We start from the raw sequence: 16555 nt of genomic DNA on the forward strand, positions 1-16555 counted from the left end.
GTAGGAGGCACCTCTCTTCCCGTTTCCAGACCCCTCTGTCACAGCAAAGAGAGTGAGTCCTGTCTGTCCCCTGCAGGCCAGGACCCCATGGACAAGGCCGCCCTGTGCAGGGGGCTCCTGGGTACTCTGGGGCCTCAGCATGGGGTGGCCGAGTGTCGGCCAGCTGGACCCTGCAGCGTCTCTGAGAGCCAGGACATACACGTGGGGACTGGCAGGGACTGTTTTTAGTGAGCTGTCTTTACAACCCGGGCTTTGGACTGTTTATGGGGTCTACAGAAAAGAAAATGTCTGCTCTCTCCTTACAATCAAGAGAGAATTAGGGTGGAGGGGAGGCATTATGACGTCTCCTCACGAAAGATGCCTTGCCTGACGTGGGCATGCATCACAGCCCTCCTCACTTCCTGTGCATTCTTTCTTTTTTTAAAAAACGCTTTAAATCTTCATTGATGTATGGAATGGTTTCTTCCTGCCTATGAATATATTTTGTATTTCCACAAGTTTCTCGCACATAATATTTACCCCTTTTTTGGGTACCATATATATGTGTACAGTTTTAGAGTTGGGAATTTATGATGCTTTTTTATAAACCACATTCGTTTATAAATTCAGGATAGTATTTACCATTTCCCTTTGTTTCTGACGTATGCAACGCCACACCTGACCTAAGGTTGTGACAGTAAATGTGCTTGCTTATTAACCTTGTGAAATGGGTCTGCAGTCCCCTTTTGAGAATGCTAGAGGAACCTCTGGTTTGGTTGTAATTAGAGCAGTGAGTGAAACCCTAACTGCTGTAAAAAGTAAGGCTCCAGAGCTTCAACACAAATAGCGGAATATTTCACATGAAAGGACTGACTGCAGTGTTCTTTTTTTTTTAAAATTTAATTTAATTTAATTTTTTTATACAGCAGGTTCTTATTAGTCATCCATTTTATACACATCAGTGTATACATGTCATTCCCAGCCTCCCAGTTCATCACCCCCCCACCCCCACCCCCCTGCTGTTTTCCCCCATAGGTGTCCATGCGTTTGTTGTCTACATCTGTGTCTCAATTTCTGCCCTGCAAACCAGTTCATCTATACCATTTTTCTAGATTTCACATCTATGCGTTAATATAGATATTTGTTTTTCCCTTTCTGACTTACTTCACTCTGTATGACAGTCTCTAGGTCCATCCACGTCTCTACAAATGACCCAATTCTGTTCCTTTTTATGGCTGAGTAATATTCCATTGTATATATGTACCACATCTTCTTTATCCATTCGTCTGTCGATGGGCATTTAGGTTGCTTCCATGACCTGGCTATTGTAAATAGTGCTGCAGTGAACATTGGGGTGCATGTGTCTTTCTGAATTATGGTTTTCTCTGGATAGATGCCTCGTAGTGGGATTGCTGGATCATATGGTAATTCTATTTTTAGTTTTTTAAGGAACCTCCATACTGTTCTCCATAGTGGCTGTATCAGTTTACATTCCCACCAGCAGTGCAAGAGGGTTCCCTTTTCTCCACACCCTCTCCAGCATTTGTTGTTTGTAGATGTTCTGATGATGCCCATTCTAACTGGTGTGAGGTGATACCTCATTGTAGTTTTCATTTCTGTTTCTCTCATAATTAGTGATGCTGAGCATCTTTTCATGTGCCTCTTGGCCATCTGTATGTCTTCTTTGGAGAGATATCTATTTAGGGCTTCTGCCCATTTTTGGATTGGGTTGTTTGTTTTTTTAATATTGAGCTGCATGAGCTGTTTATGTATTTTTGGAGATTAATCCTTTGTCCGTTGATTAGTTTGCAAATATTTTCTCCCATTCTGAGGGTTGTCTTTTCATCTTGTTATAGTTTCCTATGCTGTGCAAAAGCTTTTAAGTTTCCTTAGGTCCCATTTGTTTATTTTTGTTTTTATTTCCATTACTCTAGGAGGTGGGTTCAAAAAGATCTTGCTGTGATTTATGTCAAGGAGCGTTCTTCCTATGTTTTCCTCTAAGAGTGTTATAGTGTCTGGTCTTACATTTAGGTCTTTAATCCATTTTGAGTTTATTTTTGTGTATGGTGTTAGGGAGTATTCTAATTTCATTCTTTTACATGTAGCTGTCCAGTTTTCCCAGCACTACTTATTGAAGAGACTGTCTTTTCTCCATTGTCATAGATTAGTTGCCTCCTTTGTCATAGATTAGTTGACCATAGGTGCATGGGTTTATCTCTGGGCTTTCTATCCTGTTCCATTGATCTGTATTTCTGTTTTTGTGCCAGTACCATACTGTCTTGACTAGTGTAGCTTTGTAGTATAGTCTGAAGTCAGGGAGTCTGATTCCTCCAGCTCTGTTTTTTTCCCTCAAGATTGCTTTGGGTAGTCAGGGTCTTTTGTGTCTTCATACAAATTTTAAGATTTTTTGTTCTAGTTCTGTAAAAAATGCCATTGGTAATTTGATAGGGATTGCATTGAATCTGTAGATTGCTTTGGGTAGTATAGTCATTTTCACAATGTTGAATCTTCCAGTCAGGAGCATGGTATATCTCTCCATCTGTTTGTGTCATCTTTGATTTCTTTCATCAGTGTCTTATCGTTTCCTGCATACAGTTCTTTTACCTCTTCAGGCAGGTTTATTCCTAGGTATTTTATTTTTTTTCTTGCAGTGGTGAATGGGATTGTTTCCTTAATTTCTCTTTCTGATCTTTTGTTGTTATTGTATAGGAACGCCAGAGATTTCTGTGCATTAATTTTGTATCCTACAACTTTACCAAATTCATTGATTAGCTCTAGTAGTTTCCTGGTGACATCTTTAGGATTTTCTATGTATAGTATCATGTCATCTGCAAACAGTGACAGTTTTACTTCTTTTCCAATTTGTATTCCTTTTATTTCTTTTTCTTCTCTGATTGCCATGGCTAGGACTTCCAAAACTATGTTGAATAATAGTGGCGAGAGTGGACATCCTTGTCTTATTCCTGATCTCAGAGGAAATGCTTTCAGTTTTTCACCATTGAGAGTGATGTTTGCTGTGGGTTTGTCATATATGGCCTTTATTATGTTGAGGTAGGTTCCCTCTATGCCCACTTTTGGGAGAGTTTTTATCATAAATGGGTGTTGAATTTTATCAAAAGCTTTTTCTGCATCTATTGAGATGATCATATGGTTTTTATTTTTCAGTTAGTTAATATGGTTTATCACATTGATTGATTTGCATATACTGAAGAATCCTTGCATCCCTGAGATAAACCCCAGTTGATCATGGTGTATGATCCTTTTTTTTTTTTTTCCCTCTTATATCTGTGAGGCAAGAACTGTTAACTTTTATTTTACTCTCATTAAATTTTCCTGTTATGGTAGTATTTTTTATAAAGGAATTTATAAATTGAATTAAAAGAAACTTCCACTGAAGAGACTCAACATGTAAAAATAATTACTGAAATAATCGTTTAAAGAAAGTATTTCCCCAGAGAAGTCTGCACCAAGTGTATGATCCTTTTAATGTGTTGGTGGATTCTGTTTGCTAGTATTTTGTTGGAGATTTTTGTATCTATATTCATCAGTGATATTGGTCTGTAATTTTCTTTTTTTGTAGTATCTTTGTCTGGTTTTGGTATCAGGGTGATGGTGGCCTCATAGAATGTGTTTGGGAGTGTTCCTTCCTCTGCAGTTTTTTGGAAGAGTTTGAGAAGGTTGGGTGTTAACTCTTCTCTAAGTGTTTGATAGAATTCACCTGTGAAGGAATAAAGACACAGACTAAGACAGTGGACCTGAGGACATGGGGAGGGGGAAGGATAAGCTGGGGTGAAGTGAGGGAGTGGCATGGACATATATACACTACCAAATGTAAAATAGATAGCTAGTGGGAAGCAGCCACATAGCACAGGGAGATCAGCTCAGTGCTTTGTGACCACCTAGAGGGGTGGGATAGGGAAGGTGGGAGGGAAACGCAAGAGGGAGGAGATATGGGGCTATATGTATATGTATAGCTGATTCACTTTATTATACAGCAGACACTAACACACCTTTGTAAAACAATTATACTCCAATAAAGATTTTTTTTTTTTAAAAAAATGCATGGGAGCAATTACCAACAAGTTACTGCGTAGTTGGGGCTTTGATAAATGAATGATTTAATTGAACTGAACTCAAAGGCTGCATTTACAGTGATTCTAAGTTTTGGAATTCAGTGCTTGATTTGCATTCTATAGTAAAACTTTTACTCTGAAAACTCTTTTAAGAGGATAAATATTGCTACTGAAATTCCACTAGGAAAGGTAAAGGCAATGCTCTCAGTGGTTTTCTGTACGTGTGAAGTAAAACCTTTAAGACATACTGTATCGTGACTTTTGTTAACAAGATACTGTGATGTGTTTAGGCGGCCTTGAATCCAGAGATAGTAGATCAAAACTCCACACATCAGTGACTCATAGGTTTAAGAAACTTTAGACGTCCGGCATGTCATTATTTTTCAGAAAAATTATTATTTGTACTATTTTGGAGGGGGACCCTGAGGCACTGATTTTACCTTCTTGGGTTATGTAATATTTTAACTACCTTAATGAGCTTTTTGTTAACAGCAGCCCCAAAATATGACAGTACTGTATCTAAAAACTCAAGAACTAAAAAGTTTCCAAATATATTCATTTAAAAAATATTCTCTGTGCTATGAGAACCAAATAAAATGTAACACATTAAATAAAGTTCTTCCTATTCAAAAAAAAAAAGAATTTACCTGTGAAGCCATCTGGTCCTGGACTTTCATTTGTTGGAAGATTTTTTATCACAGTTTCAATTTCGTTACTTGTGATTGGTCTGTTCATATTTTCTGTTTCTTCCTGGTTCAGTCTTGGAAGGTTATACCTTTCTAAGAATTTGTCCATTTCTTTCAGGTTGTCCATTTTATTGGCATAGAGTTGCTTGTAGTAGTCTCTTTGGATGCTTTGTATTTCTGCGGTGTCGTAACTTTTCCTTTATTCATTTCTAATTTTATTGATTTGAATCCTCTCCCTCTTTTTCTTGATGAGTCTCGCTAAAGATTTATCAATTTTGTTTATCTTCTCAGAAAACCAGCTTTTAGCTTTATTGATGTTTGCTATCGTTTTCTTTGTTTCTATTTCATTTATTTCTGCTCTGATCTTTGTGATTTCTTTCCTTCTACTAACTTTGGGTTTTATTTGTTCTTCTTTCTCTAGTTCCTTTAGGTGTAAAGTTAGATTGTTTATTTGAGACTTTTCTTGTTTCTTGAGGTAGGCTGGTATTGCTATAAACTTCCCTCTTAGAACTGCTTTTGCTACATCCCATAGGTTTTGGATTGTCGTGTTTTCATTGTCACTTGTCTCTCGGTATTTTTTGATTTCCTCTTTGATTTCTTCACTGATCTCTTGGTTATTGAGTAATGGATTGTTTAGCCACAGGTTTGTGTTTTTTACATTTTTTTCCCTGTAATTGATTTCTAATCTCATGGTATAGTGGTCAGAAAAGATGCTTGATATGATTTCAGTTTTCTTCAATTTACCAAGGCTTGATTTGTGACCCAGGATGTGGTCTATCCTGGAGAATGTTCCATATGCACTTGAGAAGAAAGTGTAATCTGCTGTTTTCGGATGGAATGTCCTATAAACATCAGTTAAGTCTGTCTGGTCTAATGTGTCATTTGAAGCTTGTGTTTCGTTACTAATTTTCTGTCTGGATGATCTGTCCATTGGTGTAAGTGCGGTGTTCAAGTCCCCCACTATTATTGTGTTACTGACGATTCCCTCTTTTATAGCTGTTAGCATTTGCCTTATGTATTGACGTGTTCCTGTGTTGGTGCATATATATTTATAATTGTTATATCTTCTTCTTGGATTGATCCCTTGATCATTATGTAGTGTCCTTCCCTGTCTCTTTTAACATTCTTTATTTTAAAGTCTATTTTATCTGATATGAGTATTGCTGCTCCAGCTTTCTTTTGAGTTCCATTTGCATGGAATATCTTTTTCCATCCCCTCACTTTCAGTCTGTATGTGTCCCTAGGTCTGAAGTGGGTCTCTTGTAGACATCATATATATGGGTCTTGTTTTTGTATCCATTCAGTGAGCCTGTGTCTTTTGGATGGAACATTTAATCCATTCATATTTAAGGTAATTATAGATATGTATGTTCCTATTACCAGTTTCTTAATTGTTTTGGGTTTGTTTTTGTAGGTCCTTTTCTTCCCTTGTGTTTCTCACTTAGAGAAGTTCTTTTAGGATTTGTAGAGCAGGTTTGGTGGTGCTGAATTCTCTTAGCTTTTGCTTGTCTGTAAAGCTTTTGATTTCTCTGTTGAATCTGAATGAGATCCTTGCTGGGTAGAGTAATCTTGGTTTTAGGTTCTTCCCTTTCATCACTTTAAATATATCGTGCCTCTCCCTTCTGGCTTGTAAAGTTTCTGCTGAGAAATCAGCTGTTAACCTTATGGGAGTTCCCTTGTATGTTATTTGTCGTTTTTCCCTTGCTGCTTTCAATAATTTTTCTTTGTCTTTAATTTTTGTCAGTTTGATTACTGTGTGTCTCGGTGTGTTTCTCCTTGGGTTTATCCTGCCTGGGACTCTCTGCGCTTCCTGGAATTGGGTGGCTATTTCCTTTCCCATGTGTTCCACTATAATCTCTTCAAATATTTTCTCTGCTCCTTTCTCTCTTCTCCTTCTGGGACCCCTATAATGCGAATGTTGGTGCATTTAATGTTGTCCCAGAGGTCTCTTAGGCTGTCTGCATTTCTTTTCATTCCTTTTTCTTTATTCTGTTCCGCAGCAGTGAATTCCACCATTCTGTCTTCCAGGTCACTTATCCGTTCTTCTGCCTCTGTTGTTCTGCTATTGATTCCTTCTAGTGTATTTTTCATTTCAGTTATTGTATTGTTCACCCCTCTCTTTTTTTTTTTTTTCGGTACGCTGGCCTCTTACTGTTGTGGCCTCTCCCGTTGCGGAGCACAGGCTCCGGACGTGCAGCCTCAGCGGCCATGGCTCATGGGCCCAGCCGCTCCGCGGCATGTGGGATCTTCCCGGGCTGGGGCACGAACCCGTGTCCCCTGCATCAGCAGGTGGACTCTCAACCACTGTGCCACCAGGGAAGCCCTCTTTGTTTGTTCTTTAATTCTTCTAGGTCTTTGTTAAACATTTCTTGCATCTTCTCGATCTTTGCCTCCATTCTTTTTCCAAGGTCCTGGATCATCTTCACTATCATTATTCTGAATCCTTTTTCTAGAAGGTTGCCCATCTCCACTTCATTTGATTGTTTTGCTGAGGTTTTATCTTGTTCCTTCATCCGGTACACAGCGCCTCTGCCTTTTCATCTTGTCTATCTTTCTGTGAATGTGGTTTTTGTTCCACAGGCTTCAGGATGGTAGTTCTTCTTGCTTCTGCTGTCTGCCCTCTGGTGGATGAGGCTATCTAAGAGGCTTGTGCAAGTTTCCTGATGGGAGAGACTGATGGTGGGTAGAGCTGGCTTTTGCTCTGGTGGGCAGAGCTCAGTAAAACTTTAATCCACTTGTCTGCTGATGGGTGGAGCTGGGTTCCCTCCCTGTTGGTTGTTTGGCCTGAGGCAACCCAGTACTGGAGCCTACCCGGCTCTTTGCTGGGGCTAATGGTGGACTCCGGGTGGGCTCAAGCCAAGGGGTACTTCCCAGAACTTCTGCTGCCAGTGTCCTTGTCCTCACGGTGAGACATAGCCACCCCCCGCCTCTGCAGGAGACCCTCCACCACTAGCAGGTAGGTGTGGTTCAGTCTCCCCTAGGGTCACTGCTCCTTCCCCTGGGTCCTGATGCACACACTACTTTGTGTGTGCCCTCCAAGAGTGGAGTCTCTGTTTCCCCCAGTTCTGTCGAAGTCCTGCCAGCAAATCCCAATGGCCTTCACAGTCTGATTCTCTAGGTATTCCTCCTCCCGTTGTCAGACTCCCAGGTTGGGAAGCCTGACATGGGGCTCAGAACCTTCACTCCAGTGTGTGGACTTCTGTGGTATAAGTGTTCTCCAGTTTGTGAGTCACCCACCCAGCAGTTATGGGATTTGACTTTATTGTGATTGTGCCCCTCCTACCGTCTCACTGCAGCTTCTCCTTTGTCTTTGGATGTGGGGTATCTTTTTTGGTGAGTTCCAGTGTCTTCCTGTCGATGACTGTTCAGCAGTTAGCTGTGATTCCGGTGCTCTCATAAGAGGGAGTGAGCGCACATCCTTCTACTCCACCATCTTCTTTGCAATGCTCTTTTTTTCTCTTTTCCTTTGTGCATGGTCTAGTGTCACTTGCTCGTAGGGTGCAGCATGCAGAGGCCTCGTACAGACCTTCAGACCACTGTTGCTCCTGCGAAATGGCTGCAGGGCCGCCTCAGCTCGGTGGGCCATGCAAACACCACCAGGTGTTCTTTTCATTCTTGTCTGGTTGTAGTATTTGGATTTTTGTCTGCAGCTCTCTAATTCTTACCGTATCATAGAGGCTGAGAATTTCCGCAGTGGAAGGGACCTTAGAAAATGTTCACATTCTTCTGATTATTGGAAATGCTACCGTGTTCAAGACCGGGGCATCTCCTTCAGGAAACCAGCCCTGACCACTGTCCAGTCTGCCCCCTGCCCACCCTGGGGGTCCAGGAGAAGTGTCCTGTCTGCCCCCTCCACTAGTCTGCAAGCCCTGTCAGGATGGGGGCATGGGGGGCCCATGGTTCTGTTTCCAGCTTCCAGCAGAGTGTCTGACACATTAAATTCTCCTTAGAACAGGAGGCGGAGAAGGCATCTGAAGTACATGGGGACTCAGCATATGACAGATGAGAGCCAGAGGCTTGTCAGGTGGCTTATTCAGGAAATGGCTGACCACTCAGAGTTGTCCATACAGAGGCCACGGTCTGTCTGTCTTGCAGCACAGGTGCTAATGTAACTGCACATCCCTGCTGCAGCCACGGTAGCACCTTTCCTGGCCAGCAGACCATTGCAAGCACTGGCCTTCAGATCTGCTTCCGACTTTAAAGCTTGTCTTCTGTCCCTCTTCTGGTGTGTCACTCGCTCTGGGCCTGGTAACTTTTGCCTGCCTGCCTGCTGGACATTATCATCAGGTGATGCTCCGTAGGGCCTGATTACATGTGAGGACCCTGGCCAGCAGCACTTTACGCTGCCAGCTCTCTTCAAAATCAGACCTTGTCTTCCTTAGAAAACCGGCCTCGCTCCAGTGTCTGCACCCACCTTCTGCAGGGTTTGCTGCGTTCACTCTGCGTAGTAACTTTCATTCCTGCTGGTACAGGAGGAAATGCTGACTTGGGACATCTTGCCTCGTCTTTCCTTGTGGTACAGGCTGAGTGCCTACCCTCTTCTCACCTCCCCCTGATGCGCCACTCTGGAGAGTTCAGTTTCTCCGCAGCTTTTCAAAGTGCCCGCTCTGTGCCCAGCACGGCACTGAGAACCATCCTGTGCTTCTGAGGGAAAATGTTTTCTCGGCCAAAACACCTTGTGGCTTTTGGAAGAAGCAATTCTGCGTCTTCCTTCTTTTTCTTTTTTCCTCTCTTGCTTTTTGCCTCATTTTTCCCATTATTAAAGGACTGTATTATTTTAAAAATTTAGGTGACAGAAAAAAGAGAAGAGGGGCCCATGATTGTATAGCACATAGACGCCCACGAGGAGTGCCGACCCCCCTCTGGTGCGGGTGTGGAGCCCGATGCCGTCTGTTCAGGGGGTACTGGCTAGGCCCTTCCTCGTGCCAGGCCACATCACAGGTGCTGGAATAAAGTGGCCAAAACACGGCCCAGGTCCCTGCTTTCATGAAGCTCACGATGGTGAGCAGGTAGATGAACAGGTGATGGGATTCCCAGGGGCGACAGTGCAGTGAAGGAACGAGGGCAGGAGAGGCTGGAGTGTGCCCGAGGCTGCTGCTGCTGCTAGGGGGGTGGCTCTGGGACGTCCTGTTGGACGCGGTGACAATGGAGTGGGAGCCCAAAGGGAGTGAGGGAGGGACTCCGAGCAGGGCAGCCACGCTGGGGGAGGACCCAGGAGGCCGGGAGGGCACTGGGCATGGGGCGGCAGCTCCGGGCAGGCAGGGTCTGGCCGGGCACGGATGCCCAAGGGGCTGTGCTCAGTGAGGGGACACACAGTGTGGCACATAGGGTTGTGTGCTGCCCTCTTCACTCATTCACACATAAGTCTTTTCTCACTTATCGCAGAGCCTGTAGGGCACGAGGGAGGTGCTGAGCATCCACGTCTTAGATGACAGGGCCCTGTCTGTGTATCTGGGAGCCGGTGCAGCGGAGCAGAGGTGTGCAGACTGGGGCACAAGCACCCCCACCCACATCCCAGCTATCCCTTAGCCGCCGTCATCTCCGTGGAGGAGATGGGGTCTCGGTGGGAAGCTGCTCTCCCACGAGTACAGAGCCCAGCAGAGTGCCCTGGTCTGTTAGAGGTCTGGTCTAGATTCTGGAACACTTGAGGTGGGCAGAGCTGCAGAACTCAGAGGCTGACTTAGTGAATAATTTGCACAGTCCTATAGGTTAAGGTTTTCCATTAAGCTCTCTATGCTGCCGATAATTTAGCTGGAAGATGTGTTAGATACAGCACTTGGGGAAAATGGAGTACCCATCTCAGGGGATAATGACACTGTGAAGCCAGATTATTTCTACCGTGGAGAACAATTGTAAGCCTGTGCTAGTAGATTAAACTGCTAGAGTGATCGTTTTGAACAAAGAAAATGGTTGAGAGCTATACAGCCAGCCATAAACTGATAGGGGTAGGTAAAGAGTAATAATTCAACCCTGTTGATCTATGGCATGTAATCCCTTTAGATGCTGCCACGCTACAGCTGCTGAGGAAGGTGTCCGGACCTGAGGTCACCCAGACTAACGTCCAGATTTTGCTACTTTCCAGCTGTTTGACCTTAGATGAGTCACCAGACATTAGAGGTTTCATTCAGAGATGCACAAGCCACGAGATGCTGTGCGCAAATGATTGGGATGAGGCCGGGAGAGTGTCCACCGGGTTTCACGGGGACAGGGAAGAAATGCCATGGTTTGCAGAAACACAAAGCCAAACAACAAACAGAGGGAGAATCATGTAACAGGTAGAGTGCGGGAAGTGGGAGGAGGGGCTTGCTCTGCAGGGAGCCTCTGTGCCTCCCTCTGTAACGCAGCCCTCCACCACCCCGGCTCCTGTTTCTCCAGCCGTACGTGAAGCGGGGCCTCTCCGGGCCTGGCGGAGCTGCTCACACAAGCTTGTGAGAACGTAAACTTGTGGTGAGTTAGGCTTTGGACGCCCCGCCTGTTACAGCTGTGCCATCTGGAGGGCCACTCTTTGCAGGACTTCTGTGAACTGGACATTTATCTTTGTCACTCTGTCTGCTGAATTAAGCCCAACGGACCATGTTTGGAGAGTTCATTTTACTCTTGTAATTAGCAGTGAGTGAACTTAACTGGTGATTCCGGTAGGCAAATCCCGAGAGCTGAAAATTGGAAAAACATGGAGAGAGGATTATGTTAAATAGACTTAATACGTAGAAAAGGCAATATGGGCACATAAATGTAGCTATTTCGAGGGAGAGACAGATGCTGCTAGGTCTTCTCTTCTCATGTTAGGTAAGTTGCGGTTCAGGGGCTGCCGCCGGTTGGGTGATGCAGGACGCTTCCTGGGAAGCCGCCAGCGTCTTCCTTTGTAAAAGCAAGTCTCAGTCTCTCAGCTGGTGAGCGAGGTTCTTCGGGATGTGGTTGTGAACTTCATTTCATGCCTCGCCCGCCCCCGCTCCCCAGCACCGCCTCTCCTATGACTCATGCACTTTGGACAGACACACAGCCCCTGGGAGCCTCCCCTGTGCAGACACACTCGAGGTCTGGGGTCCCTCGCTCAGCTAGGAGCAAAGCCTCAGTGCAGACGAGGGGCCCGTAGGAGACGCAGGATGGGGATGTAGGAGTCCTCCGGGCTTTGAGGGAGGGCACGAGAAGCGTGATGGGGAAGCCTGGAACCGGAGGGTGTGGAAGCAGCGAAGAGGGCGTCTCAGTGAGTAAAGTTGAGGTTGGCTCAGCAGCGTCAGACAGCAAAGGACCGTGTGGAGAGGTGAGGATGGAGCTCTGCCCAGTGGGCTTGGTGACTGGGAGGCGGCGGTGGCCCTGGTGGGGCTGTGGGCACATGCCTGCCCTTTGCCGCCTTCCCTCGGCCTGCCATGCCTTTTCCCACCATCTGCAGACAGCGCCTTCCACGAAGTGGCCCCGGGCCCTGATGTGACAGAGTTAGCATGTAATTGCCCTTATTTCGAGCACGGTGGCCTCATGTTGGTTTCTGCCCTTCTTCCACATCTGTGGGCAGTAGCCACGCCTCAGTCGTCCTGGGACCTCCTGGGACGGCTCCTGGGTGTGTGTCTACCCTGCTGCCATGGGAACAGGAGCTGCAGCCTCTGCTTATCAAAGCCCTGGGCCTGGCAGGGATCTCTTTGTCCGGGGCAGTAGTGTCAGCCCTTGTCAGTGCTCAGCCATCGAGGCGCTGGAGTTGTCCAAGAGGAGAGTGAAGTCTTAGGCTGGACGTCCTCCTCATTTTAGGCTTCATTTCTGATGATGGCAATCACTGTGTGTGAACGACAGTGCCAGGAGCGTATCTCAAAGCTCGTGTATTGGTTGATCTCCCCCTTTTTCTTTGTCACCATTGTGTCATCTGTTTACCTGAAGTGCATCAGCTTGTTTTGCACACCTGAGGCTGGGACCGCAGCATAAATCACCCATGCCGCCTGACTTCTTTCTTCATGTAGAATTTACTGACAGTTAAGAGAAAAGCATTTGTTGAGTATTCCTTCCCCCTTTTCCACCCTTCTGTCAGGTACCTTCTTTCAAAGTGAAATAAATCAATATTTACTTCTAAAGTCTCGGTTCACAGTACATTTTCCCATTTAAATGAAATTGAAACAAACAGTAAAAGAAGAAAAAGGCCTCCATCTACTGCAGAAAAACAGCTCAGGCTAAATGGATTAATACTTTCCACCCAGGGTATCTCTCTAGCTTCTGGTAAATTCCATCAGTCCAAGTTAAAGGTTCCTTCCAATCAGTAACCTTGTGTGGAGCCCACCCCAGACGTGCCTCGTCCATTTTCTTCTCTGCATTAAACATGACCCCGTCTGACACAGCCCTTCCTGCTGTCAGGGAATGACACAGGCACAGGGCCGAGGGAGACCCCTGGAAGCCCCATGGGGTGTTCCCAGAGACGGCATGGGGTCGTGGCTTGTTATAGAGGGCCAGGCAGGGAGGAGACCGTCCCACGCCAGGCTCCAGCTGGGAAGGGAGTCAGAAGCGTCATGAATGGGAGCTCACAGAGGCCACCTGAGCAAACCCACTGCTTCCAGTCTCTCCTGGGGGTCCTGGGAGTCATTGCTCCTTCTGCCCTCTCTGCCTGGAGTCCCATCCCATGCCTCCTCCGGAGGCTGCCCTGGCACTCTGTCAGAGCATTGCTCGGTTCCTGTGTCTGCCCCGCTAGACTGGTTTTCCACCATGTGCTGCCTGAGCGCCCATCAGGGCACCTGCACCCAGTGGAGCATCGTTGCACAAATACTGGGTTCTTGCTCCGTGCCAGACATCCGCCCTGCCCACCAGGCTCTGGGAGAAGAGCTTTGCCGGGGCAGTGCCGTCCTAGCCCTCACGGAGCTCAGTTCACTGGGACCTGATAAAATGACAAAGGTTTTGTTGAATGAATGAATAATTGACATGCCGCAGTACCTTAAGAAAATGTTGTTCAGTACACGAATGAAGACACCAAAAGCGCAGTGACGTTATTAAGCACCCACTTTGCATACGGAATCTTCTTCAGTTCTCCTAGCCATTCTCTGAAGTGGGCATTTTTGTCCCTGTTTTACAGATGAGACACCTGAGAGTCATAGGGGAGAGTGGGCAAGGCTCACAGCTAACTGCGGGGGAGCTGCTGTGTAAGCCCCGCGAAGTGCAGAACAAAGTTCTTTCCACCTCGCCTTTCGGACCCCCTGGGGAAGGCCGGTCTCTGTGACATCCCTCCCTACATCTGAGGGCTCTCGTTCCCCAGCTCAGCAAGTCCAGGCCCCTTCACTGTCCTCCTGGGCTGGTTTTCTAATCCTTCAGTCATTTCTGCAGCTCTTAGGGTCTCAACACTTTCTAAATCTTTCCCATATTGTTTGTATCATTGCTCTTCTCAAAATCAAAGACAGTTGTAAAACAGACCAGAATGCACAGTCAGGGAGCTGGGGCCTTAGCACCAGCTGGAATTTGGCCTTGTCTGGAATCGGCCTGCTTGGAGCTACAGAGAAAGGCCCGCCCGTAGGAGTGAGCAGGCCCCTCCACTGACAGAGCCCCGGGGCAGTGAGTGCCCATCAGCAGACCCCTCCCGTGGCTCTGAGGCACTAGTGTTGGTGGACGACACCTGGGCAAAACCAGGCGTGCAAGGGCGTGTACTCCTGCCTGGTGTGCTGTTGATCTTCTTCATACACAGAGCTGAGCTCCCAGAGTGTGTGGAGAGACAGATAAGCCAGGATAAACTAGTCCCTTTTCCACCACCAAATGGACCAGCTATGAATTTCCAGGAGACCCCGCACCCAGCCCTCTACACGGTTGCAGGAAGTAACTCCTAGAGTGCCTCGGCAACTCCCACGCCTCTGGGAGGCATCACGAGAAGAGCTTGGACTGGGTGTTTGAACTTGGGTTCCACCATGAGCCCCAGCTGGGGCCCCTGACCACGTTACTTTGCACCGGTGAGCGCCGCTCTCCTCATCTGTAAACCGGGGGTGAGAGCAAGCGTAGAGCATTGCTGAGATGATTCTGTGCAGGAAGGACCAGCTCCTGGAATGTGCCAGACGCTCCATAGGCAGTCGCTGTGATTCTCTTGTCCTGCTGGACCTGGAAGTGGGGCCCGTGTGACCTTTCTCTTGCCCTCCTGCAGGTCACGGACGAGGAGCCCAGTTCCAACCACACGGTCATGATCCAGGAGACCCTCCAGCAGGCCTCCGTGGAGCTGGCTGAGCAGCATCACTTGGTGGTGTCCTCCGACGACGTGGAGGGCATTGAGACGGTAACCGTCTACACGCAGGGCGGGGAGGCCTCGGAGTTCATCGTCTACGTGCAGGAGGCCGTGCAGCCCGTGGAGGAGCAGGCCGTGGGGCAGCCGGCCCCGGAGCTCTAGAGGACACGCAGTGTGGGACAGCGCCACGGGGCAGGGCTGCCGGCCTCTGTGCAGCCCCCGGGACAGCCAGGGCGGGGAGGCCCCAGAGAAGTGCTCTCCCAGGCTCTCCTCTGCGCTGTCCACCCTGGTGGCCGCGTGGGGCTCTCCTGGCCCAGCTTTGGGTGGGCGAGGGATCGGCATCACCAGCGACACAGGAGCGCTGCCCACAGCACAGGCATACGCACCTTCCCCCCACGTCGTCTGCTTCCAGAAAGACCTGTGCCTCAACTCCCCAAACATGGCCCGTACCGCATAGCCCCTTTGCTTCAAGTGTCGAACAGAGACCCCCAATTCTCATCGGCATCTTCCCTGAATCACAGCCTAACTCCTTGACCCCTGTCTGGGTGCCGAATCTTTACCTGGGACTGCTCTGCAGCCTGGTAACCAGGAGACAGCTGTCAGAGAAAGTGACCTTACGGTGTTTGAATCACCTGTGAGAGAAAAGAGGGGAGGGGTCATCTACACAGTTCTACCCTCCTCAGGCATCAGGGGCGCTTATTATCGTGTGAAGTAACGATGGTTTGACGGCCCTCCCGCTCCCATCACACATGGTGGTCTCAGCTTACTATCTTGGAATTCTTTTGCTTTTAAAATAAATGCACTTTCTCCTATTCACCTCCTACTCTATGGAGGTGAGTTGGATAGAATAAAAGCATTCTCTGCCTGAGTACTTCTGCTCCTCTGTTAGGTTAGTGGGTTTACCTTTCCCCTTCCCAAGTCAGAATCTGGGATTTGGACCCCACCCAGGACAACCCTCTCTGAGACCCAGGCCCTCAAAATGTGACAGTGATGCTCGTTCTCCCTCTGAAGCATTAGCCTTGCTTTGGGGCCACTGTTTGAGGTTAACGGTCTTGGCGCCCCACGTCCTGGCACCTCGCATTGGGTTTGCTGCAGCCCCTTCCCACCTTGGGAGGAGAAGTAAACCGACAGTCAGGAGCCTCCGTGATGCTCTCTAGTCCGACTGCCTTTTAGTCCAGGTGCTCGTGATAAATCCCGTACCTTTTGGCGCCTCTGCCGTGTGGCAGCTTTGTGGAGACACCGAGGCGAATCCTACTGCCCCCTGTCCAGCCCCGGGGTCTCCTGACATCGTCACCCAACGTCCAGCTCACTGAGGTCAAGATCTTTTTTCTATCAAATGAAATTTTATTTAATTTATAGTGATTCTAACCAATTGTTTGAATAAACCATCCTTTTAAGTTGTAAAATACCAAGCTATTGCCTCATGGTTTTAGATTTTCACATTTCTAGACTAGACAATGAAAGCATCTATATTACATAGGACGGTTCACAAAACTGTTCATCTGAAACAACGTTTTTGATGCTCTTTGGGCACTAAAAACAGCCAAAAGTTTTGATTCAGTAACAAATGAAGAAAAAGCTTGAGAATTATTTTTAATCCTACAATGGTTTGCTGTCCTTTGTTTCCAAGGAAGACATTACTGACC

The 16555-nt window shown here is 47.0% G+C and overlaps 1 protein-coding gene across 2 annotated transcripts in view; it reads left to right on the forward strand.

The window, feature by feature from the left end:
- Nucleotides 1–16321, forward strand: part of ZFAT (zinc finger and AT-hook domain containing) — a 186696-nt gene extending 170375 nt beyond the window's left edge. For both annotated transcript variants that reach the window (XM_067711189.1, XM_067711191.1), the window contains one exon: nucleotides 14832–16321. In XM_067711189.1, coding sequence (XP_067567290.1) covers nucleotides 14832–15071 — 240 coding nt within the window. In that variant the 3' untranslated portion in view covers nucleotides 15072–16321. The remainder of the gene's footprint in view (nucleotides 1–14831) is intronic.
- Nucleotides 16322–16555: the final 234 nt, after the last annotated feature.

This window comes from Pseudorca crassidens, chromosome 17 (genome assembly GCF_039906515.1).
Source record: "Pseudorca crassidens isolate mPseCra1 chromosome 17, mPseCra1.hap1, whole genome shotgun sequence".
NCBI lineage: Eukaryota > Metazoa > Chordata > Mammalia > Artiodactyla > Delphinidae > Pseudorca > Pseudorca crassidens.